At 38.0% G+C, this 24,018-nt stretch overlaps 2 protein-coding genes across 2 annotated transcripts; one reads left to right on the forward strand and one right to left on the reverse strand.

Annotated features, from left to right (window-relative positions):
• The first annotated feature begins 9,807 nt into the window (after nucleotides 1-9,807).
• Nucleotides 9,808-11,334, forward strand: LOC134742051 (INO80 complex subunit B). The gene is made up of 3 exons (XM_063674977.1): nucleotides 9,808-9,966; nucleotides 10,045-10,400; nucleotides 10,779-11,334. The coding sequence occupies exons 1-3, from the start codon at nucleotides 9,915-9,917 to the stop codon at nucleotides 11,319-11,321; spliced, it is 951 nt and encodes a 316-aa protein (XP_063531047.1). The 5' UTR covers nucleotides 9,808-9,914; the 3' UTR covers nucleotides 11,322-11,334.
• A 2,156-nt stretch (nucleotides 11,335-13,490) lies between these two features.
• Nucleotides 13,491-22,519, reverse strand: LOC134742055 (BTB/POZ domain-containing adapter for CUL3-mediated RhoA degradation protein 3). The gene is made up of 3 exons (XM_063674984.1): nucleotides 22,066-22,519; nucleotides 19,036-19,295; nucleotides 13,491-17,830 (listed from the first exon to the last, which is right to left on the reverse strand). Exons 1-3 carry the CDS (start codon nucleotides 22,229-22,231, stop codon nucleotides 17,378-17,380), a joined length of 879 nt encoding a protein of 292 aa, XP_063531054.1. The 5' UTR covers nucleotides 22,232-22,519; the 3' UTR covers nucleotides 13,491-17,377.
• Between the last annotated feature and the right edge of the window lie 1,499 nt (nucleotides 22,520-24,018).

Raw genomic sequence — 24,018 nt, forward strand, 5'->3', positions numbered from 1 at the left:
CTTCGAAATTCTTAAAATTAATTAATAAAAGCTTTTTGTCGTAATTCATTCGATAAAAAATTGTTTTATGGAAAATAAGAAGTCATTCTCAACTCCAACTTTTGAATTTCGTTAAATTATTCTACAAACTTCCAGCATATGAATAGTTTTGTGACCATTCAGAAAAGCCTCATTACTGTATGAATAAATCAAGTAGGTACAAACACTCATTCTCTTCTTTTGTCCTGGCTTATTGCCACGGCTCATGGGAGCCTGGGGTCCGATTGACAACTAATCCAAAGAATTGGCGTAAGCACCAGTTTTCACAAAAGCGACTGCTATCTAACTTTTCAAGTCCAACCCAGAGGGAAAACTAAGCCTTATTCCTTAACCGAAAAGCGACTGATAAATATCAAATGATATCTCGTACCTACATAAGTTCCGGAAAATTCATTGGTAGGAACACTGATATACAGGATAATAAAATCGAGTCAGTAAGTATTGAAAATAGTTATTTGTGCAACAAGAGAGGAAAGTTGGTTTTTCTTGCGAGTGTTTATTTTGAGTCCCGAGAAAGCGAGATTCTATAATTGAATCACGAGCGAAGCGAGTGATTCTAAGGTAGAATCTTGAGCGTAGCGAGGGACCCAAAAACACGAGATGTAAAATAACTTTGCTCTCGTGTTGCACACATAATTTTTCACCTCAGTAGTGAGAACGTATTAAAGGTTAAAATGTATTTCGAATTACACAGAATAAACAGAAAAAAAAGTATTATATTATGTACTCATACTCATACTTTATTGGTAATATAAATTACATGTCAAGATTTACATATGTACTTTCGGAAATATAAATGGATATTTTGAGGTCAGATATTCTTCGACACTATAAAACGGTTGCTCAATAAGCCAATTTTTGAGTTTTGCCTTGAAACTCACCAGACTATGCGATACGATGCGATGCGGTGCGGTGCGATGCGTACCATACCATACCATACCATACGATACGATACGATACGATACGATACGATACGATACGATACGATACGATACGATACGATACGATACGATACGATACGATACGATACGATACGATACGATACGATACGATACGATACGATACGATACGATACGATACGATACGATACGATACGATACGATACGATACGATACGATACGATACGATACGATACGATACGATACGATACGATACGATACGATACGATACGATACGATACGATACGATACGATACGATACGATACGATACGATACGATACGATACGATACGATACGATACGATACGATACGATACGATACGATACGATACGATACGATACGATACGATACGATACGATACGATACGATACGATACGATACGATACGATACGATACGATACGATACGATACGATACGATACGATACGATACGATACGATACGATACGATACGATACGATACGATACGATACGATACGATACGATACGATACGATACGATACGATACGATACATACCATACCATACCATACCATGCCATGCCATGCCATGCCATGCCATACCATACCATACCATACATTGTTTCACTCCCTGGAGTGACGAAAGTAGGCTTGTTCGAGCTGCTGAGGTAAAAAAAAAATTTTAGGCATAGTACCTATATAGGTATGTAGGTAAAATTGGAATTTATACCTAGCACTTTTTCTAGCAAAAACGACGGATTGCCAAACTGAAACATCATCGAAGATAAATAAAGTATGAATTAAATACATATACCGTTACGGTCTCAAGGTTAACCCTACTAAAACTCAGGTTATAGTCATAGGTAGCTCAAAGCTCACTGCCCGATTGATTTAGGTTCTCTACCTGCCATTGTGTTTGACGGTATTCAGATTCCCTACTCTCTCCAGGTAAAGAATCTCGGTGTCATGATGGACCAGAGTCTCTCTTGGGTACCTCAGGTGAATGAGGTTAGCAGGAAAATGTTTGCTGCAACTGCATCACTCCGCAGACTCCGTAATTTCTTGCCTTACGCCACTAAGATTGCGCTAGCTCAATCCCTCTTATTGCCCATATTAGATTATGCCGACATTTGCTATCTGGACCTTACGGAGGACCAGCTGAGTAAGCTCGAGCGCCTCCAGAATCTCGGTATAAGGTTTATATTAAATTTGGTCTGCGCAAATTTGACCATGTGTCACAGTTCCGTTCTCAGCTCAAGTGGCTTCCTATTCGTCTTCGCCGTGACTCTCATGTTCTCGCCCTTCTCTATGGCATTCTCTTTAACCCCGCTACACCACCTTATCTCAAAGAGCGTTTCAAGTATCTCTCTTCTATCAGATGTTCTCAGACTCATATTCTTGCTCCTCCCTCATCTACTTCTAAATTTTATAATAGCTCTTTTACCTTCCGGGCTGTTCGGCTGTGGAAAGCTTTACCAGTAGAATTAAGATTAGCTAAATCTCTCCCCATATTCAAAAATCAGCTAAAACTATACTTTCTATCTCTGCCTTAAGTTGCCATTTTATATATTGTATATATGCTTTTATAAATATGATATATTGTATTGTATATTTATTTGTGTGTTAGGTTTTGTTTTAATACTTATATGTATAAGTAGTAATTGTAGTATGTGTGTTTGTGTTTAATAGTCTCCATATTTAGCTCTTTGCACTACCTGTTGACTTTTGTATGAGTTCTACATTTCCTGCTACCCAAAGGTTGTCTGGAAGAGATCGCTTTTTAGCGATAAGACCGCCTGTTGTTACCTGGTTCTATTTTTTTTTTTTTTAATGTTTCTTTGTAGTTTTACATGTATGTAAAATGTATAATCTTGGTGCAATAAAGAATATTTACTTACTTACTTACTTACTACCGTCTGCCTAGTAACTGGAGTTAAGTTTGGCCAGGAGTTAAGCCAACAATGCACATTAGTAGGCATATCAGATAAACATTTTGTATATCTGTAGGTATATGCCTCCGGGGGGCTAGCTAAGATGACAATCGTATATCGACAAACGTCAAACGCAGAGAAAAAATGCATCGGGATGATGGTATGAAAAGTCACGTGACTATTTTCATACTTTTTTAAGATTCTATTGGCGTTTCTTTCGTGGTTATCAACGATTGTCATGGCTAGTAGGCTAAGCAATAAGAAGGTATAGAGGGAAATGCTAGGAACACAATTTTTAACTTTGTAGCTTTGTTTGGACTAGTTAGGAGATGAACATATCAAAAGTCCCCCAAGTTAAATTTTTCGGTTTTTCGATTATATCTCGGAAACTATGGGTCTGAGCGAATGGCCACTTATACAACATGAAAAGTGATTTAATTTGTTACAAGTTTTATTCGGTCAATTTTTTTGATATCTTGTATAGTTTAAAGTTTGTTGAGATATCCGCTCTTGAAGGTTTATTTAGGGCTCTCATTTTTATCTTGATTATCTACATCAGTAAAGCTGCTAGGCCGGGTTTGCTAACGTTTTCGTATAAATCGGGGGTGCTGAATTCATTTATGGTATCAAAAATGACACCTTTCCGAAGTAAAAACATATAAACTTTAAACAAATAACTTTTTTAAACTCCTTTTCACGCTTTAACCGCTAAACCGATTTAATTGAAATTTGGTAAATAGGTTCAGCGGTTATTGATTCCCCATACAAATTACCATCTCTATACCAAATTTCAACGAAATCAGTTCGGTGGTTTAAGCGTAAAGAAGAGTTTTATAAAAAATCTTTTTTTTTTTTAATTTTTATTTTACTTAGAAATGGTGTCAATGTTGATACCATAAATGAATTCAGCACCCCTGATTTATACGAAAACGATTCCTAACCCGGCCTAGGAGCTTCACTGATGTAGATAATCAAGATAAAAATGAGAGCCCTAAATAAACCTTCAAGAGCGGATATCTCAAAAACTATACAAGATATCGAAAAACTTGACTGAATAAAACTTGTAACAAATTAAATCACTTTTCATTTTGTATCAGTGGCCAAGTCGCTCAGACGCATAGTTTCCGAGATATAATCGAAAAACCGAATAATGGAACCTTCAAACCCTCCTCCCCCCCAGCACCAGGGTTACGGCCGGGGACTTTTGATATGTTGACCTCCTAAGTAGTCCAAACAAAGCTACGAAGTCAAAAATTGTGTTCCAAGCATTTTCCTCTATACCTTTTTTTTGGCATTTATTTCCTGGCCTATAGGCCCCTGGATAAAAACATGCCGCGTTTTATACAAAGTATCACTACAGTATTATTTGGAACAATTCGTTCTAGGATATAATTATTATAATTAAAATGCCATCACTAGCCCCTCTGGCTACCGTCAGCTAAAATCAAAAACTTATCGCTACAGTTTACTTAATGCAAATAAGAATAACAATTTATTTCTTAATGGACTTTCGGATACGATTTAATTTGTTTTATAAACATTTTGTATGGGAGGTACAAATTTTCAGTGCGGTAGCGACCCCTTAAACGTAGTTAAAAATTCTGAAAAGAAATTACATTGTTTTTTTAGTGACAGAGAATAAGGAATAGAAATAAGGAGCACTTTTGCGCAACACCGGCTTCCGAGAGGAGCACCCTAATGCACAAGTTATTGCTCCATAAAGAATATTCTTACGATTTGACGACCGGTCTGGCCTAGTGGGTAGTGACCCTGCCTGCGAAGCCGATGGACCTGGGTTCGAATCCCGGTAAGGGCATTTATTTGTGCGATGAACACAGATATTTGTTCCTGAGTCATGGTTGTTTTCTATGTATATAAGTATGTATTTATCTATATAAGTATGTTTATATCGTCGCCTAGTACCCATAGTACAAGCTATGCTTAGATTGGGACTAGGTCGATCTGTGTAAGATGTCCCCAATATTTATTTATTTATTTATTTATTTATTTATTCTTTATTATTACCTTGAACTATATTTAAAGCGTGTGAAACGAGTAGACATCGATAAACAAATAGTTTGCAGTTGAATTGCATATCCTATCGCTTCGGATATTCACAACGCACATCGATCACTTCTTCATAATAGAACCAGTAAAGTCTGACCCCCTACGCGCGTAGTTGTTACGAATCGTGGGTTCAATTAATGCTAGACCATGTTGACAGTTCGTATTTTTTAGCGAACAGATGGCCGTCGGGTACCTACTCGACGGAGATTTCCATTCAATTAGGTGCCCACTCAGCGCGTTACGGTGGACCTTTTATAATCATGCCCAGCGAACTGGGCAGGTATTGCGTTTAGCATTAACCTTTACCATAACCACCTACATAAGATACCTACGTATCTATTGTTTTAGTTTTTAATCCAACGCTAATTATTACGATACATTTTCGGTACGCCTCTACGAAGCGTTTTTGCCACATACTGAGTAAACTGGCTATTTGCTACGACGTAGCACTACGAGCGTTACGCAGCGTTCTAAGTAGGCGAACAACACGGGAACGCGAAGCAAAACAATGCGGCGCGGGGTGTATCAATCCTTTGATACTAGAAGTGTCCATGGGCGATCTCGTTTTGAACGCGAACGCCGTGGGCCCGCCGCGCCGCGCCGCTTCCCTCGCGTTTGCGAGTTGTTCGCTTACGTAAGACGCAGCGTTACCGATCAGAAGACCGATTCCGAAAGTCAGAAAAAATCCAGTGTATGCCAAAACTTACCTCGTCGTGATGGCTGCGAACGGTATCACAGCGTTTATCCCGGTTGCATCCTCAGCCGTTTCTTCGGAGACCAGCCAGCCCGATCCATGTTTCATCCACTTCACATTCACACGGCCTTCGGCATCTTCTGTAACGCTGTGATGAGTTGTTATTATAATTCAATAATCATGTACACACGCTAACAATTGGGTAAACTTACTATTATAATTTTAATTTATAATACCAAAAAATATATAATCAGTTTACTCAACAAGAATTCACACATACCTACTGACATGCTACTGACATAGTACATAATGGAAAAAGTAAAAAAATGCAAATGAATTTGAAATGAATGGAGGTTGCATTTTAAATCTGAGGGCTCCTGTACACCATGGCCCAGTGTAGGCCAGTCCAAGAGACGCATTTATGCGTTAGAGGGAGCAAGTGATATTTGAATTTGAATTTGAAATGATATTGCCATCTCATTCCACCGCATAGCTGCGTCCCTTAGACTGGCCTACGCTTGGCCACACAGGAGCCATAATATAAAAAGTCGCTATATCGCTCTTCCCCATTTGTGCTATAGAGAAGCAGATACTTACCGAAATGTCCGATAGACCCTCTGCTTGGATAGGGTTGCATTTATGGATAGTATAGAAAGGATGCCAATCTCTTATGGCAGAATTGTTGCAAAAGTGACCGCTTTCAGCTTTAAATAATAGTTCCTAATCTCTCCGCTGGCGCTAGTTAGGCTCTGGGACATGAGTATAACATGAACCATATAAGGCAACAAATAACCCGACCAAATTACGTAGGTTGTTTTTGGTAGTATTTCGGTGTATGGTGGCGCCGCCTAATTACTGTTTTTTGATGGACACTTTTCATACATAGAGATTTGGCTCCTTTATATAGTCTCCATGGTTGCTTTGCTGGACTTTTATGGCTCGCTCCAGACTACGCGGCTTCGCGCCGCGATTCGCGCACGAGTGTGGAGGGGCTTATGATCTGTCGCAGTATCGGATATAACCAAACGAAGACGCCTTGTCTGTAATTTTCTGTACAAAAAAGTCTGCCTATTTTTGCGTGGGAGGGGAACGTCAAATGTACGTAACGTAAAGATGAGGTAAAGTATGGATGGTATAGAAAGGATGCCAATCTCTTTTTTTTTATCTTTATTTATTTATAGAGGGTTTTAAGTTTTAAACAAATGCCACCCTCATAGTGGCTCTCTAAAAAACTACAACAGACTAACTCACTATTTCTAAGTTGAATGATGTCTTTGACCATATTATAAAGAAGCCCAGCCTCTTCTGAGGCTGGACAAGCCAGGATACTATTGACCCTGCCGAGGTCATAGCACCTGACCTTAAGCAGTCGACGCTGCGCAGCACCTCGGCGACATTCCATTGTAACATGAAACACGTCTTCAACTACTCCGCATAAATTACATTTGGGCGAGTCAACTTTACGCATCATAAGCCAATCTCTTATGGCAGACTTGTTGCAAAAGTGACCGCTTTCAGCTATGGATGGTATAGAAAGGATGCTAATCTCTTATGGCAGAATTGTTGCAAAAGTGACCGCTTTCAGCTTTAAATAATAGTTCCTAATCTCTCCGGTGGCGCTAGTTAGGCTCTGGGACATGAGTAAAACATAAACCATATAAGGCATCAAATAACGCGACCAAATTACGTAGGTTGTTTTTGGTAGTATTTCGGTGTATGGTGGCGCCGCCTAATTACTGTTTTTTGATGGACACTTTTCATACATAGAGATTTGGCTCCTTTATATAGTCTCCATGAGGTAAAGATAGCCATGTCAAATAAACGTCAGTCCATTCATTGTGTATTTGACCATTGGCCGACTATTTTCGACAGGGAACGCCTATGAATTCAAATTAAAATTCGTTTATTTTTTTAACAAGGTTTATCCTGGGTGTCGAATCCTCCTTTTAAGTTTGACACTTGTATTAGGAAGTATTCGGTCTTTCCATGAATCTAGTATAACTGGATCGGTCATGAGGGGTGGGGGAAAATGACCGAACGGGATAGTCTTATGTATCTTTCAGTAGGAGTAGCAGAGAAAGCGCTGTTATTGTTTGTCCTTGTCATAGTTTCACTTTTCCACCGCTGCCACAACCAAGGTTGTGGCAAACAAATAAGTACGTGACATGTCATGTTTGTTCGTTGCTTGTTTAATTATTGTTGTTTTGTATGAAATTGTGCTTTCTCTTATAAAATATAGTGATGGTTAGCGTTTTGAATGCTTGAACTTTGATAAAATTATGGTGAATCGTTCTGTAATCGGCTGTAATAGCCATTCTGAGCAAAAATATGGAACATAACCTTTCACACGTAAGTACGGTATTTTCCACCTTCCTCTTAACGCAATATGTGAGAATAACATCGTAAAATAACGTTACACTAAAGCAATGTAGAATCAAACGATTTCAATAAAAATATCACAATTATTTACGCAAATTAACAAAACATTATTTGTAAAATTATCCGCCCAAATTACGTAGGTTGTTTGTGGAAATCTGTCAGCTACTCAGACGAGTCTAAGGTCAGGCATTTTTGAACTTCTTCTTAATTTAGCTGCATGGCAGAATTGTTGCAAAAGTGATCGGTTTCAGCTTTAAATAATAGTTCCTAATCTCTCCGGTGGCGCTAGTTAGGCTCTGGGACATGAGTATAACATGAACCATATAAGGCAACAAATAACCCGACCAAATTACGTAGGTTGTTTTTGGTAGTATTTCGGTGTATGGTGGCGCCGCCTAATTACTGTTTTTTGATGGACACTTTTCATACATAGAGATTTGGCTCCTTTATACAGTCTCCATGATTCTTTTGGACCACCATCAACAGAGGCGCCAACTGGTGAGCAAAAAAACGATAGCCCTCATTGATTTGTGATTTCTTAAAATTAAAACTCATAATACATTTTATTTTACGTTTTATTTACTAAACATGAACCTAACCTATGGTTATGTTCGAAATGAGACAGTCCGGCTGTACCATAGACCTAGCATTACATAGACCAGCTATACGCGTGCGCCCGTAAGGGATAGACATAGATGACGTCATAAACGTGGGGATACCATATTGGTAAAAATTACCCCAATATTTGATATCACGTTGGGGCGATTACCCTGGAGGCAAAGTTAGCTTGTTTGACGGTATTAAAAAATTGTTAAATAAAATGTCAATGGGCCGTTCTTTTTAGGCGTATGAACAATGAAATACCTCCTATAATTCGCGCAGGTGGTACAAAACTAAACATGTTTAGTAAATAAAACGTAAAATAAAATGTATTATGGGTTTTAATTTAAAGAAATCACAAATCGCAATCACACCAATTAATGTACACCACGTTTAATCTTCACAACATTTGTTTATTTATTTTTTGGAATTAGAAGTACGAAAAAAACTTCGAGGTCAAAATTACCCATAAAATTATGATATTTTCATCTGGTATCCCTAACATGATTGTTATGCAGCTAAATTAAGAAGAAGTTTAAAAATGGCTGACTTCAGACTCCTACCTACCTACGTAATTTGGGCGGATAATTTTACAAATAATGTTTTGTTAATTTGCGTAAATAATTGTGATATTTTTATTGAAATCGTTTGATTCTACATTGCTTTGAGTGTAACGTAATCTTACGATGTTATTCTCACATATTGCGTTAAGAGAAAGGTGTAAAATACCGTACTTACGTGTGAAAGGTTATGATCTCATATTTTTGCTCAGAGCGGCTATTACAGCCGATTACAGAACAATTCACCAGTATTTTATCAAAGTTCAAGCATTCAAAACGCTAACCATCACTATATTTCATAAGAGAAAGCACAATTTCATACAAAACAACGATAATTAAACAAGCAACGAACAAACATGACATGTCACGTACTTATTTGTTTGCCACAACCTCGGTTGTGGCAGCGGTGGAAAAGTGAAACTATGACAAGGACAAACAATAACAGCGCTTTCTCTGCTGCTCCTACTGAAAGATACATAAGACTATCCCGTTCGGTCATTTTCCCCCACCCCTCATGACCGATCCAGTTATACTAGATTCATGGGCTGTACTATGTAATCACAGTTAAAACACTAACTCGAATATACCTGCACACTGACAGATGACATTTGTATTGTATTTGAATTTGACACTTACAGTGCTCACTATTTTATTAATTTATGGCAACGCAATATTAGTTTCTGTCTATTTCTTTTAATAAAGAGTATTCGAGTCGCTATTATAATCATAGCAGTCAAATAAATTAACCATGGTACGTAGATTACGCGAACAAAGTACTACTGAAGATGAAATCGTTATAGGTAAAGCATTGTTTGTTTTCTCTATTTGTCATGTAACTAGTTTGAAAGTTTAAGGATATAAATAAGGCGAATTTTCAGATACGCCGCCGCAGAAAAAGCATAAAAAGCACAAGCATAAGAAGCACAAGAAAAGAAAACTTGAAAATGATTACGACAGTGATACATCAATTGACGTCTCATACGAAGATGTTATGGACAAGTCTTTTAAGTCTAAAATGAAGGTCGGCAGAGACCTTCCGGGAACGTCCGCTGCAGATTTGCTGAAGGCACAAACCATGAAGTCATCTTCCGACTCGAGGAAATCCATGCCAGGCTCATCTTCAAGTACTCCACCTAAAGTGGTTGCTAAAAAGAAAAAAAAAGGAAGGGACAGCGGGACATCGAGCGAGGAGGAACGATGGCTAGATGCCATTAAATCTGGAAAACTAGAGGAGGTAAAAATCTTTATAGTTACTTACATACATACTTACAAATGTACACATTTGTGTCGTTCTTGAGTAAAAGGCCCCACATTGTCGCTTGCCATAAGGATGCTCTGACAGGTTATTGGTATAAAAATAGACAAATTTCGTCCTTTTGGTAACCGACAAAGTGGCACCTTTTGCTGTAAAACGTCACATTGATGCTTACTGTAGACAAATACAATTTTTATATTTACATTACAAAAAACCTAGTGTTTCTTCCAAAAATAGTATCTCAATTGTTTTTTTTTTTTTTTCTAATAGACCTAGGCAATTATAGCATGGTACTGTTTCTACTAACAAATAGACTTTCAATGTGTATTTAAAAGTTAATATGCTTTTGTTACACAGGTTGATGAAGAACTGAAGAAAATCAAACCAAAAGACCCAAAAATGATGACCGCCAGACAGAGGGCTATGTATGAAAGGGGCACAGATAAAGACACCAGTCCAGGAGGTGAAGTGCTGCTTGCACTGCCCTCCGGTTACAAAGAGAAGGTCATGACCGCAGAGGCCATTCAAAAGGCAGCCATCAAATCCCAAAAGCGCAAGCAACTAGCTGATGAAAAACGTGAAAAGGATAAAAAGAAAACAATGGATCGCTTACTTAAAAAACAGGACTCCAAAAACCTGAAAAATTCACAAAAAGGAAAACCTGCTAAGAGTAAAGAGCCCATGATAATGTATAAAAATAATGCAACAGAAATATCATTGTCTTTGCCGCCTGGTTTACCTTTTCCACTTGAAGCGATGCCTCCAAGGGAACCACCTAAACCAATCAGGTGTGGAGCCAAGGGTTGTGATAACATCAAGAAATATAATTGTTCTAAAACTGGAGTTCCATTATGCAGCTTGGAATGTTATAAAAGAAATATTACCATTATAGCTGTTTAAAACAATGACATAACTTGTTTCACTAGAGTTTTTCCTCATCACTAATAATTTGAAATGGAAAATCCTGTCACCTGTTTCCAACTTTCAGAAATGATGAAGTTCAGTAGGAAGAAAAAATAGTACAATTATAGTTTTTCAACTGTAGTTCATCTAAAAATTTTACTTGTTCATATCATATTCAAGTTTAGGTTTAAGCTCATTTATTCTTATAAGAATTGTACAATTCACTTGACGAGATAAATACAGAACAGTATATTGCATTTTGTTTAGAGCGCACAAAAAAAAACTTAAATACTTAATTTAACTTAAATAATACAGGTAGTTTTACAATAATACTTATTATAACTGACCGCCCGCGATGCGGGCAGCGATAACGCGCGAGTAACTATGCAAAACAAGTTTACAATTGCTCCATGAAGAATATTCTTACGATTTGACGACCGGTCTGGCCTAGTGGGTAGTGACCCTGCCTGCGAAGCCGATGGTCCTGGGTTCGAATCCCGGTAAGGGCATTTATTTGTGTGATGAGCAGATATTTGTTCCTGAGTCATGGGTGTTTTCTATGTACATAAGTATGTATATCGTCGCCTAGCACCCATAGTACAAGCTTTGCTTAGATTGGGGCTAGGTGATCTGTTTAAATGTCCCCTAATATTTATTTACTTATATATGAACTAAAGATAATGTATATCATAAATCAGCCAGTTCCCAGTTGCAGTGGACCTTACAGTAGATTAAGTAAGTAATCAATATTCTTTATTACACTAATAATTATACATAAGTAAGTATTAACAAAGAGGATATAATAGGATAGAGCGGTACTGTCATACAGAACGGCCACGCACTGCCCCGCCCCGACTCGAATTACCCCGCCCTGCGACACCAGATTGACGGCCGTTTGCCGCAAGTATATGTTATTTGGTTTGCCGGCCGCTCAGTACTATTTTGAGGCAACTCAACTTACTCACACAATGACGCATGCCGCGTGTACAGACGTGCCGTTCACACATAGAAACGCAAGTGATTTTTGATGTATAGCGTGTCCGCCCTGTGACCACAGTAAATTCACTGCCATCTATCGACACACTTTAAAACTAATAATGAAGATAATATTGTCTTCGGTTACCGCGATAGTTACTCATGAAATAAAACTATGAAAACGGATTATATCGCGTATATTGAATTTATAATACATCCCGACGTTTCGAACTCTTTACAGCGTTCGTGGTCAACGGGTGACTGAGGAAAAATTACAAAATGCAAAAATACCCACATACTAAAATAATGAACAATCATAGACTACAAACTTTAAGGCTGGTTGTACATGCAAAATCGGTTCATAAGGCTAGTTATACACTATAATTATTTTTCAAGTAAAGATATATATATATACGCGATAAAAAACGATGCCGGCTCCAACCCTACACCACGGACCCGAGAAGATTTAATTCCCTCCTAAATTGTAGGAGGGTATCCCAATATGGGACCGGCAACAAACTCGGCGGGACACATCTTTTCAAAACATCAGAATGTCCAGCATCATCCAACACTACGGTCTCACAGTCTATGTCTCGCTTGCTCCTTTATCAGGTGGACTACAGGATCCCAAGCTGGTGGTAGAGAAAAGCCATCTTCCCTATTAAAGTTTGGATATTTCTTAATCTCAATGGCCTCGCGCAGCATTCTGGGTATGTAACGCTTCTCCTTGGCAAGAACCAGAGGCTTATCAAACTTGATTGAGTGATTGGCTTTATCCATGACATGCTCAAAGAAGATAATAATGAAGATTTATAAAAATACGATAAAATGTATTTGAATATGGATAAATGATTTTTTTATTTGCATTAATTATTTTTATATGATTTTGACCCATGTTCTTTTACTGATATGCGGTAAAATTGTTAAATAACAAACGAAACTGTCAATGCCCTCTATACGAGAGTAGGCCAAAGGTAGTGGCGCCATCTGATCGAGAATCAAATTTTCGTGATTTTCGAGGCACGTTTTTTCCTTAGACTGTATCCATCTATTACGGAGATATCTATCTTTGGTTTGGGGCTAGGTCGATCTGTGTAAGATTGCCCCAAATTGACGTACGACCCATCCATGGCTTACATAAATCTATACGAGGATAAAAACATTAACCTAGGAACAAATAAAAAACTGTAAGACAGATAAATAGTGAGCATATAATTACTTCATAATAATTATATGTTTTTAAATAGAACAGATTTTATACAATAGGTAGTTCAATTTACGTACACCAATGGAATTACAATAGATTATACAAGTGTGAACAGTTACAGAATAAAAGCTTTCATTATTTTGATAGAATCTGACCCTATTAGCCTAAAAAGTAACCACTTTTTCGATTAAGGCCAGAAAGTTATTGTCTGAGGGAAACACGTGCCCCCGAGTTTGACAACTGAACTAGATGGCGTCATGTTTAGTGGTATTAGACCTCTCAAGCGTCAACTTTTGACAACCAGAACTAACGTATAGCCAGGGGCCGTCCAGCGACAAATTAGGAGCACTTTTCCCTAGACTATACCTCTTCTACTATTCACAACTATTTATTGATTAAGATGCGTAAAATCTAATACAAATTCGTGCTTCCAATTTAACAGGTGAACGAGATGGCGCTGTACAGCTCCATACAGTTCAGTTCAGTTCTTAGTTCTTATGGCATCTGTCCATTGGGACAATTTTGAAAGCATCAAGGTTGTGGGAGCAGAGTTTCAGTAGCAGATCTTGATCCAGTTCGTGTAGATGCTTGATCAGTTGAAGAATCTAAACTTCTATAGGAATAAAAAAAGAAAAAAGGGGCGCCTAGAAAAACCAATAGAAAGTAATAAGCCAACTGCCAAGATTATAATTTTTTTTTAAGGAAACCTTAGGGGAAAGTTTGAAATATAACAGAAAAAACATTTGAAAGGAGTTAGAGCTTGATATTAAAATCTTTCATAAACTTAGCAAGAACCAAGAACATAAACAAAGGGAGTGTTAACCAAAGTTAGAATTTGGTTTATGTTAATTAATAAAATAATGATCTAGCACCATACATTTTGCGGTAACACTGATTGTCAAAAGTTGATATTTGACGATTCAGTGACCGCAAAACATGGCGCAGTACAGCGCCATCTCTTCTGGATGTCAAACTAAGGGGCACGTTTTTTCTTAGACTTTACCTCTCTATTACAATCAATTTTCTTTGCTAATCGGCATAAAGACTTAATTAGATAATGCCCTTACTGACAACCGACCAAAAAAGGGACCTTTCGACTGAAAAGTCCGAGTCTATGAATGCATTTATTGTGCAACCCACTATAATTGCTATAATATTCTAATTCTAGATCCGAGTAAGAGAACTCATTTTTAGATTAATATTTCACAGCATTGGACTGAAAACCAAATTGGACATCCGACCAAAAAAGGGACCTTTCGACTGAAAAGTCCGATTCTATGAATGCATTTATTGTGCAACCCAGCAACCCACTATAATATTCTAATTATAGATCCGAGTAAGAGAACTCATTTTTAGATTAATATTTCACAGCATTGGACTGAAAACCAAATTGGACATTTTCGTGAGGGATTCTACACTGTTTCAATGAAACATCCATAAGGTACCAGTTTTAAAGTGCGCTATTACCACAGTCTATAAAACAATACAGTCGTTCAACGAAGCCGTCTAGACAGGGCAATCGTGCGGGGTGCGAGGAGAGAGGGGTGTACGCGCACCCGAGCTGCATACATTCGCCATTGTTAGTAGCTCGGTACACGCCAAAGTTGTCGGTCCACTGTACACTTTTTACACTGTGCCCCTACCATGCATCTACGCCTAAACACCCATGTATAGTTTTATAGACACAAACACATCCCACAACGCACACAAACAGCGCAAAATTATCAACTCTTATTGTGTTTGCGTGTCCAAAACATTACTATAGATAGAGGAACTATGGAAGGGCGAGTTTCCAAAACTTACATAACATTATTTATTTAATAAATCTTTTTAGAACATGAAACATAAATCGACTAGACTATGTAATGTTGGTATTTATTCCATAACATTGTGCCTTATGATGGTATAACATTGTTAAATATTATACAACTAATCAGTAATCACTGGCACTGTCACACTTCTGTGAATAGAATCTAATGTAATCATGATTATGCCAATTTGACAATTCAGCATATATTTGCTGGCAAGTTTGCAGTACACAACCAAAAAAAATGTTTTATTTTGCACTGAATTTATATACGAAACTATTTACCAGTTTTTATTTATTTTGAGTGCATAAACTGTCTTACAAACATTTGGGTGCAGATGTGAGCTGTTGCTAAGTAAATTCAAGAACAGGACCTTATTTTCTAAACATCCATTTGGCAATACATTTGAGCTGTGTAAGTGACATTTAAGCTTAACATATAATTTATACTGTTGTGGTATGTAGAACATTGCTTGTACAGTCAAGTGTAAAAATATGGGAGCACAAATCATATTCAAAAATATGCCCCATAGCCACAGAATAAATAATAGGACTAGGTCACCATAGCCCCTATGTCAGCGAATTAAGAACTGTGGGACATATTTTTAAGTTCCCGTACCCATATTTTTACACTTGACTGTACAACATATTTTATGCTTCTGTACAAGGATGGTCATATGTATCTGAAGTCCACTGTACACTTGATGACAACATTAGAGACGCCCCACACTAGCGTCTCCCGAGCGTGGGCGTCTAGTCAACTCTATAGCTGCTGCTCAACGCGACGTTGGCGCAACTAGGTACGCAGCGACGCAGCGACGCCATTTTTCATAGCGCTGACTAGACGCCACGCTACACACGACGCTAGTATGGAAAGAGGTCTCTTAGCATAAGGGCGCGTTTACATTTACGTGTCTGCGCGCATTCAAAAGCCAGACTTTTAACAACTGTTGAATGTTGCAGTCTAACCAATGTAAAGGCGACTTTAAAGTCACACCAACCTGAAACAATACCCACGAAATACTATGAAATATCTATGTCTGTTACTAGTTTTGTTGCTAGAAATTGTAATACAAAGAAATTAGTGAGTAGAAGTTTTATTATACAAAGCTTCTATTCACTCTATTTTTTTTAAACTACATCGGTGGCAAACAAGCATACGGCCCGCCTGATGTTAAGCAGTCTCCGTAGCCTACACGCCATCTGCACGCTTTGTACGCCTACAACTCCAGAGGAGTTACATGCGCATCTTTGTATAACAATTATTAGCAACGAAAACTTGTACCAGACAGATATAGGTATGTTACGTAAATATTCATGCAAGTTCATGTAACATGTAAGTAATTTAATTGTAAGATTTGTAAGGGAGCAGCTTTTTGGCGACGGGTTCATGTGACTCTTTATTGTGACGTGTTTATCGTAACGTTGTTGTCACATGTGTTACAATGTCATAATTGTAAACCATCTACAAGTAATAGTTTACAGCGGTACACCCATCCTTTGTGCTGGGGCTGGGTAACAGTAATCAAATAAGGCATCACACCTAGACATACATCTTTAAAACACCTACAGTGAAATGGAAAAGATTTCATTACATTACAACAAACATGCACACTAAAGCATCCAACAAAATGTAAATACAGCTCATACTATAATTAATCAAAATCGTATACTGGACATTTCATTACACTATTTATGTTTGAACTTTACAATAATTATAATAGTCTATGTCACTTTTTGCACTATTTCTTCATAACATATACTATTTCTTTATACTTAATATTCACTAAACACAAAGACATGTAGACACAGAAATTTGTCCATCAAATAATTACAAGTTTATTTGGAATATAAAATTGCCTCTTTTGCTTTCATTCCTCCTCACTGCATTCACATCTCAAAGAGAGCTCACAAGGTGTAGAAAGGGCCCGTAAGACGGGCGCAGCTTACAACTTCCTAAAGACCAAAGCACGGCAGCCAGCAAAAGGGCAAGAAGAAACCGGCTTGGTATCAGACGTTCGTCCGTTTAGAGCTACGAAGGCGCGCCAAGCCCGACTGTAACCGCTAAGACTGATTATTCTGCTTATTTGATCTGAGTCGCGCGAGCCCGGAGCGCTCTTCCTCCTCGTCGCTGGTGCACGACAGGCCGCCGACCGCGCCCCGCGACGACGTCGCTTGTATCAAGTCCTGATCAGGCCCGTTCCGGCTCTCATACAACAAAATGCCAAGGGATTCCTCATAAATCCTAGCCTCCGGGAATTCTACTTTTGTGTGCTTCTTATCAGTTGCATAGACAATGGATGTGCAGCACACCTCGGCACATTTCTTGCCGTGTCCGAAGAATGACCAGCAACATATCTCGTTTGAGCCGATGACATCTTTGATGAAGAGCACTCTTCCACTAAAGCGTAGTGAGAGTTTGTCGAACAGTTCAATGTTCTTCAGCAGGTTATCGTCAGACGTATTTGTGTAGGAGTACTTGTTGTTATGACGATTTATTAGTAGCTTCACAACAGGCTGGAAGAACAAGAGGAAACGACATTAGCTTTTACATTTTCATATTCACACAGAATGAGCACCGCGAAGAAATACCCGCGCAAATCAGCTCTGAAGACCATGTCTCGACTATGAAAAAAGTAGGCGCGGCTATGATGCTTTGGGCGAGTCAAACCCTGTTTATGTACAGAATATTAAACACTTTGACCACCTAAGGACGTCCGCTAGCTTTGTAGTTAAAATCCGTCACACGCCTCCGCGCCAGCTGACGTTAACTGACGCGCGCGGCTACAGCCCAATATCAACCTTGCATGTGCATTCGGACGATATGCAACCGTGCATTCGGACGATGACGCGCCGCTACAGAATAAGTAATCATGCAGAACGGCCACGCACCGCCCCGCTCCGACTCGTATTACCTCGTCCCGCGACAGCAGATTGACGGCCGTTTGCCGGTCGCTCAGTACTATTTTTAAGCAACTTACTCACACAATGACGCATGCCGCGTGTACAGACATGCCGTTCGCACAAAGAAACGCAAGTGATTTTTGATGTATAGCGTGTCCGCCCTGTGGCGCCGCGCACACGATAGGCGTGGCGTTGAAAGGGTAAAATTTAATTACTTTTAAAGAGTGTGAAACATAAGCCTGATTGATTATGGGCCTATGGAGCTAAAATTGATTTTCAATTTGGCTCCACATTTCTTTATTTGATTTCATCAGTAATAACAGTATGAGTAATTTATTTATATGGTCACTTATGTAGTCAGAATCAGAAATGAAAATAAAATAACAAAGACAATCTGTTGTGTTCACTCCAGTCACCCTAGTTTAAAATTGTTAAAAGTCACACAAACCTAAACCTAGCGCTCCCATACAATCGAAGTTACTAAAGTTAACTACAATTTTTAGCACAAAAGTAGACAGTGCTCACTCCATACATCAGTTCTGTTACCAAAATACTATTATTTTCGTAGTCGACATCTAGCGTCAAGTAGCGGAATTATCAGTACTGCTACTCGTCTTTTTTTGGTAACAAAACTGATGTATGGAGATGATGAGGTATGGATGTACGAGCTACTTTATTCTCTTTGGATATATATAAATGTTACTTAAATGTTCATGACAAGTTTCATGTAATATAAGCATGTTTTAAAATGAGAGTGTAACTTCGACTCCATGGCAGTGACTTTTTGGCGGTGGGTTCATGTGACAGATTCTACCTACCTTAGAAGTAGACATGATAAGAAGCTGCTCCTCCTTGTGGGATGTGATGAGGGGCACTCTGCATATAGGTTCAGCCTCCCTTTCTTTCTTCTGCAATGCTTGCTGGCAGGACTCGGTCAGCTCTTCAATGAGGAAGTACTTGGCTTCGGCCAATAGCTCCATGATCTCACGGTAGGTGTCTGGCAGCGCCACAGTGCCATCACGCAGGTAATTCAGTATTGTACCGAAATGCTTCCCGCAACGATCAATCAATATCCAGCCTACAAAATAAAATGTTAAAGGTTAATTTTGATTCATATTGGATTGGTATTTATGTCAACAAGAACTAAAATGGATAGTAATGATTAATGAACTCAATAATACTTCAATATGACTCCAGAAATCACTTTTTGCAAGCATTTTGCAAGTTATGTTTTGGTCAAGTTGTTACTTCTAAAAACCAATAATGCATTCTGACATTTCTGACAGTGGCTTTGCTTGGTGAGGTCTATTAACACATTAACTGCCAGTGACCCGCTAGGTGGGGTCTCTATTCGTAGGCGCTTTTCACAAAGTAGCTCGAGCTGGCAATAAGTGTGTTTAGTGATGTGTGTTATTAATGTGTATAATCTTGCATAATAAAATGCTAAAATGTTAGTTCACTGTAGCTACTGAAAATCATTTCACTTTTTACTTTAAATAACTTAATAGAAGTTCTAGTGGCCTCGCAGTAAGTACTTCAAACATCTTTTGAACCAATAATTTGCTAGAAACTTATTCTAGTCCTGGTACCTTTATCATCCCCACTTATCCTCCTAAGGCCCAGCAATACAAATGAAAAACCCAAAATTTGCCACTGAAATTTGAACCTATAGTGCACGGAATAGAGATGATTTTTATTTGTTTACAAATTTTACGAAACAAAAGAAATGCAACTTTGTTCCAATTGAATATGGTTTAAATTTCATCAAACTGAAGAACATGAGATCCAGCCTGGTGACAGACAGACGGACAGTCGAGTCTTAGTAATAGGGTCCCGCTTTTACCCTTTGGGTACGGAACCCTAAAAAGATGGTTTCATTAAAGAGCCACTGTTACCCTTAATCCTTGGTTTCATTAAAGAGCCACTGTTACCCTAAATCCTTACAGGTGCGCAAAGTCTATAGATAGCACTATAGAAGCCTTGACTACACTTTAACACATTCACTGTCAGCGCGAGCTATTCATGTAACGCACAATGTGTCTACAAACAGAGAACCCATCTAGCGGGTTGCTGGCAGAGAATGTGTTTATTTAAACACCTCATGTGAAAGAGGAATATTTAACTATCAGCAAATTATACACTTTTCTGCTTTAATCTTACAATGCATACAAAAAGCAATGCTGAACAGTATTATTATTATTATTTAAGCTTTCTTTCTCGCACATCCATTATAAATTTGACTTTTCTTTTCTTAAGTTTTTACGATATGTGATCCCTTGAGGGTAAAAGCCTCCTCCATCTTTTTCCATTTCTCTTTGTCTGTAGCATTATTCTCCCAAGTATTTCCTGCAATTGCTATGATGTCGCCGACCCATCTTTTTCTTTGTTTCCCTGAGTTACGTTTGCCCAGTGGGCCTTTCCATTTGGTTGTTTGTATGGTCCAGCTCTTGTCCTTGTATCTAGCCAAATGTCCAGCCTATCTCCATTTTTGTCTTTAACTAAACTGTAGTGCGTCTGTCAGTTTTGTTTTCATCTGGATATCTATGTTTTTTACTTTGTTTATTCTTCTTAGTTTCAATAGGCTTCTTTCCATTGCATGTTGGCATGATAAAAAATAATTCTTTAACTTTCTCGGTGAAGACCCATGTCTGGCATCCGTAGGTTAAACTGGGGAGGATGCAGGAATCCATAACTATTTTCTTTATTTTTAAACTATAGTTTCCTTTTAGGATTTCTTTATGTGACCAGTATTTCTCCAAGCTATGTTTATCCTCCTTTCCACCTCGTTTATGTTGCTATTGGGGTCAAAGGAAATCATTTTCCTAGGTATACATAGTTGTCCACTTATTCTATTGGTTTTCTTTCTACAGTTATACTTCTTTTGTGGCTGTTCATCATAACTTTGGTTTTAGACGCGTTCATGTGTAGGCCCACTTTTTGGCTCTCTGTATTTAGACTCTTTAACATTGTTTCTAGACCTTTGGCAGTGTCACAGAATAAAACTATATCATCCGCAAACCTCAAATGTGTTAGTTTTTTATTTGTTATCCATATGCCTTCCTTTTCTCATTGAAGTTTTTGAAAGATTTCTTCCATCACCGCTATAAAAAGTTTTGGAGAGAGTTTTCTCCTTGTCTCACCCCTTTTCCGATTTTGAATTCCTCTCCTAGCCTTTCCAGTCTTACCCTGCTGACGCTGTTGAAGTAGATGTTCTTTATGATGTTGATGTATTTTTCATAATTTTTGTTCCTATTAAATGTGTTCCATATGGATGCGTGTATTAAGCTGTCAAATGCTTTTGAGTAGTCCACAAACGCCACATACAGTGGTCTTCGGAATTCTTTGAATTTTTCTACAACTTGTTTGATGGCATGTATGTGGTCGATTGTTGAGTATTGTGGCCGGAAGCCGGCTTGTTCGATCGGCTGGTTTTTGTCAATTTCTGGTGCTATTCTGCTTAGTAATATTGATGAGAAGAGCTTGTAGACTGAGGAAAGTAGGCTGATTGGCCTGTAATTGCTGATGTCAAGCGGGTCTCCTTTTTTGTAAAGTAATATGATGTTGGATTGGCACCATTGTGTCGGAACTAATTCTGAACAGTATTACTAGGTGTACATGGGTGAAAATTTAATTCTTAATTTTTCAAACAAGCAGATAACCTTACATCAAAAAGTAATGCTAACAAACAGTCCAATTTTTGTAATGACATAACTAACATAAATAGGCGATACTCACGTATAGGCATCTTTACTATGACTAATGTAGGCCATTAATTACCTTTGAATAGTTACGATAAGTTTTTTGGATTATTAAATTGATTTTTTCGCTAATACAAAAATTTTACTTACCCTCCGAGTCAGTAAGCACTTCCATCCTGCCACTAAACATAGTTCTGAGCATGTTATCACTCTTCGTTAGAGTTCCGATGGTGGTATAAAATAACGTCCCGCCCACATTTAGTTTCACGTATTGGGATGGGCTCCCTTTTATCAAGGTTTTGTGGTCACCCGACATATTTGCCGTCGGGTCAGTATCCAGCGGAGACAAAGCGAAAAGATTTCAAATCTTCAGGTCACAAAATTCCGAGCAATTTTAGGAGTTGTCCTGAACTCCTATGTACTTGATGAAATAGTCTACGCGGTCATTATAGCAGTAACGATATTTTAACTGTATTAAGATAAAAAGATTAAAAAGGCTAGTTAGATCTCAATTTGACAAAATCAAGCGCAGTTTAGTTATGTTAAATTACTATTAAATAAATTTGTAGGTACATAAAATCTATGCTATCACTTTGACATTTAAGTGGTTTATCTTGTCTATTATTTATATTTCCTTATTTCCTTCCACCACTCTCTTTGTTTATGAACGAATTTAGAATGATATGATGATATGATAGCTAAAGGAACCGTGCGCGTTGGAGGGTCTGTCATCTTGTGGCCTGAATCGGAACCATAAACATGTAAATTGACACTTCACGCCAAAGCAAGTGCTGCCATCTTGTGGGCTACTTTGGAAGCATAAACTACACATTTACGCCTCGCGCCAAAAATCTGACGTCTCAAGTGCTGCCCCCTACAGTTTATGCACGCTCCCTAATGTTAGAAACCGGCCAAGTGCGAGTTGGACTCGCGTACGAAGGGTACCATTACGGAAAAAAACGGCAAAAAAATCACGTTTGTGTATGGGAGCCCCACTTAAATATTTATTTTATTCTGTTTTTAGTATTGGCTATCTTTATGCTATGCAAAAGGACGTCCTTAATCACCTTGAGTAAACCGAAATTTACCCGGAAATTTTACTAATTATTTAAACTGGCAACACAATTTGTAAATAATTTTTGAAACACGTTTGAAACCAGTGTTGGGCATTCAAGAACACAATTGTTATTTGAATAAGAATTCGCAAGAATAATATCATCTCGTCTGAGAAAAAATTGAATAAGAATAACTTATTCTTAATCAAATAAATATAACCATAATTTTTTGTTCTCAATAATATTCCACGAATAAAAATGTAGTCTGGTACCACTATTGTATCGTATAGGTACTTATTTCACCTATACTACTATAGGTAGAGGTATTAGTAGTCTCTTGTTTAATTTATACCTATTATATGGAATAAAATCTTACAAATTGACTGTCGCATAGTTTCAGTAACCGTATTGTTTTTAATTTAATAACCAAATCATTAGGTACAATTTAGCTGTTCTAGGGGCATAGCCAAGCCATGATTTGGTTATTAAATTAAAAACAAACAATCGTTTGCGCTACGACAACAAAACGCTATCTGTCTCTCTATCGCACTAATATGTAAGAGTGATAGAGAGAGATGACTATACGCAACTCTACGGAGCGTTAACGATTGGCATGTTGGCTAAGCACCCTGATCGGATGATGAAAACAGATAGTGTATAGCGAAACTTTTCAATGGGTACTGTACCTAAACTAAAGTAAGAAATATCAAATCAATTCGACTTTTAAATAGAGGGGTGAAAATCTACTTACAATATATAACCGATTGTACTACAAAAATTAACTTAATTCTAAATAACATTTTAATTGAATAATACGTTATTTAGAATTGTCCAACATCTAGAGCCTGCTCCAAACTACGCGGCGCGAAGCCGCGAACGCGAGTGTGGAGTCGATTTCGCTGATTAGCGAACTAGATTCCACACTCGCGTTCGCGGATTCGCCCACGAGTGTGGAGGGGACTTTAAATATGCCGTTGTTTATTCCTCATTTAAATAAAAGTCACGTGATTTATTCACCTTCATTTTATTCTAAAATAACGAGTGCAAG

The sequence above is a fragment of the Cydia strobilella genome, chromosome 6 (genome assembly GCF_947568885.1).
Source record: "Cydia strobilella chromosome 6, ilCydStro3.1, whole genome shotgun sequence".
Lineage (NCBI taxonomy): Eukaryota > Metazoa > Arthropoda > Insecta > Lepidoptera > Tortricidae > Cydia > Cydia strobilella.

Bases quoted from the DNA above. Each gene is read 5' to 3' on its own strand.
- LOC134742051 (XM_063674977.1), top strand. From the start codon at position 9,915: ATGGTACGTAGATTACGCGAACAAAGTACTACTGAAGATGAAATCGTT. The intron at 9,967-10,044 runs GTAAAGCATTGT...GCGAATTTTCAG, and splicing joins TGAAGATGAAATCGTTATAG to ATACGCCGCCGCAGAAAAAG. The intron at 10,401-10,778 runs GTAAAAATCTTT...TTTGTTACACAG, and splicing joins AATCTGGAAAACTAGAGGAG to GTTGATGAAGAACTGAAGAA.
- LOC134742055 (XM_063674984.1), bottom strand. From the start codon at position 22,231: ATGTCGGGTGACCACAAAACCTTGATAAAAGGGAGCCCATCCCAATAC. The intron at 19,296-22,065 runs GTAAGTAAAATT...TTTATTTTGTAG, and splicing joins AGTGCTTACTGACTCGGAGG to GCTGGATATTGATTGATCGT. The intron at 17,831-19,035 runs GTAGGTAGAATC...TTGTTCTTCCAG, and splicing joins TTATCATGTCTACTTCTAAG to CCTGTTGTGAAGCTACTAAT.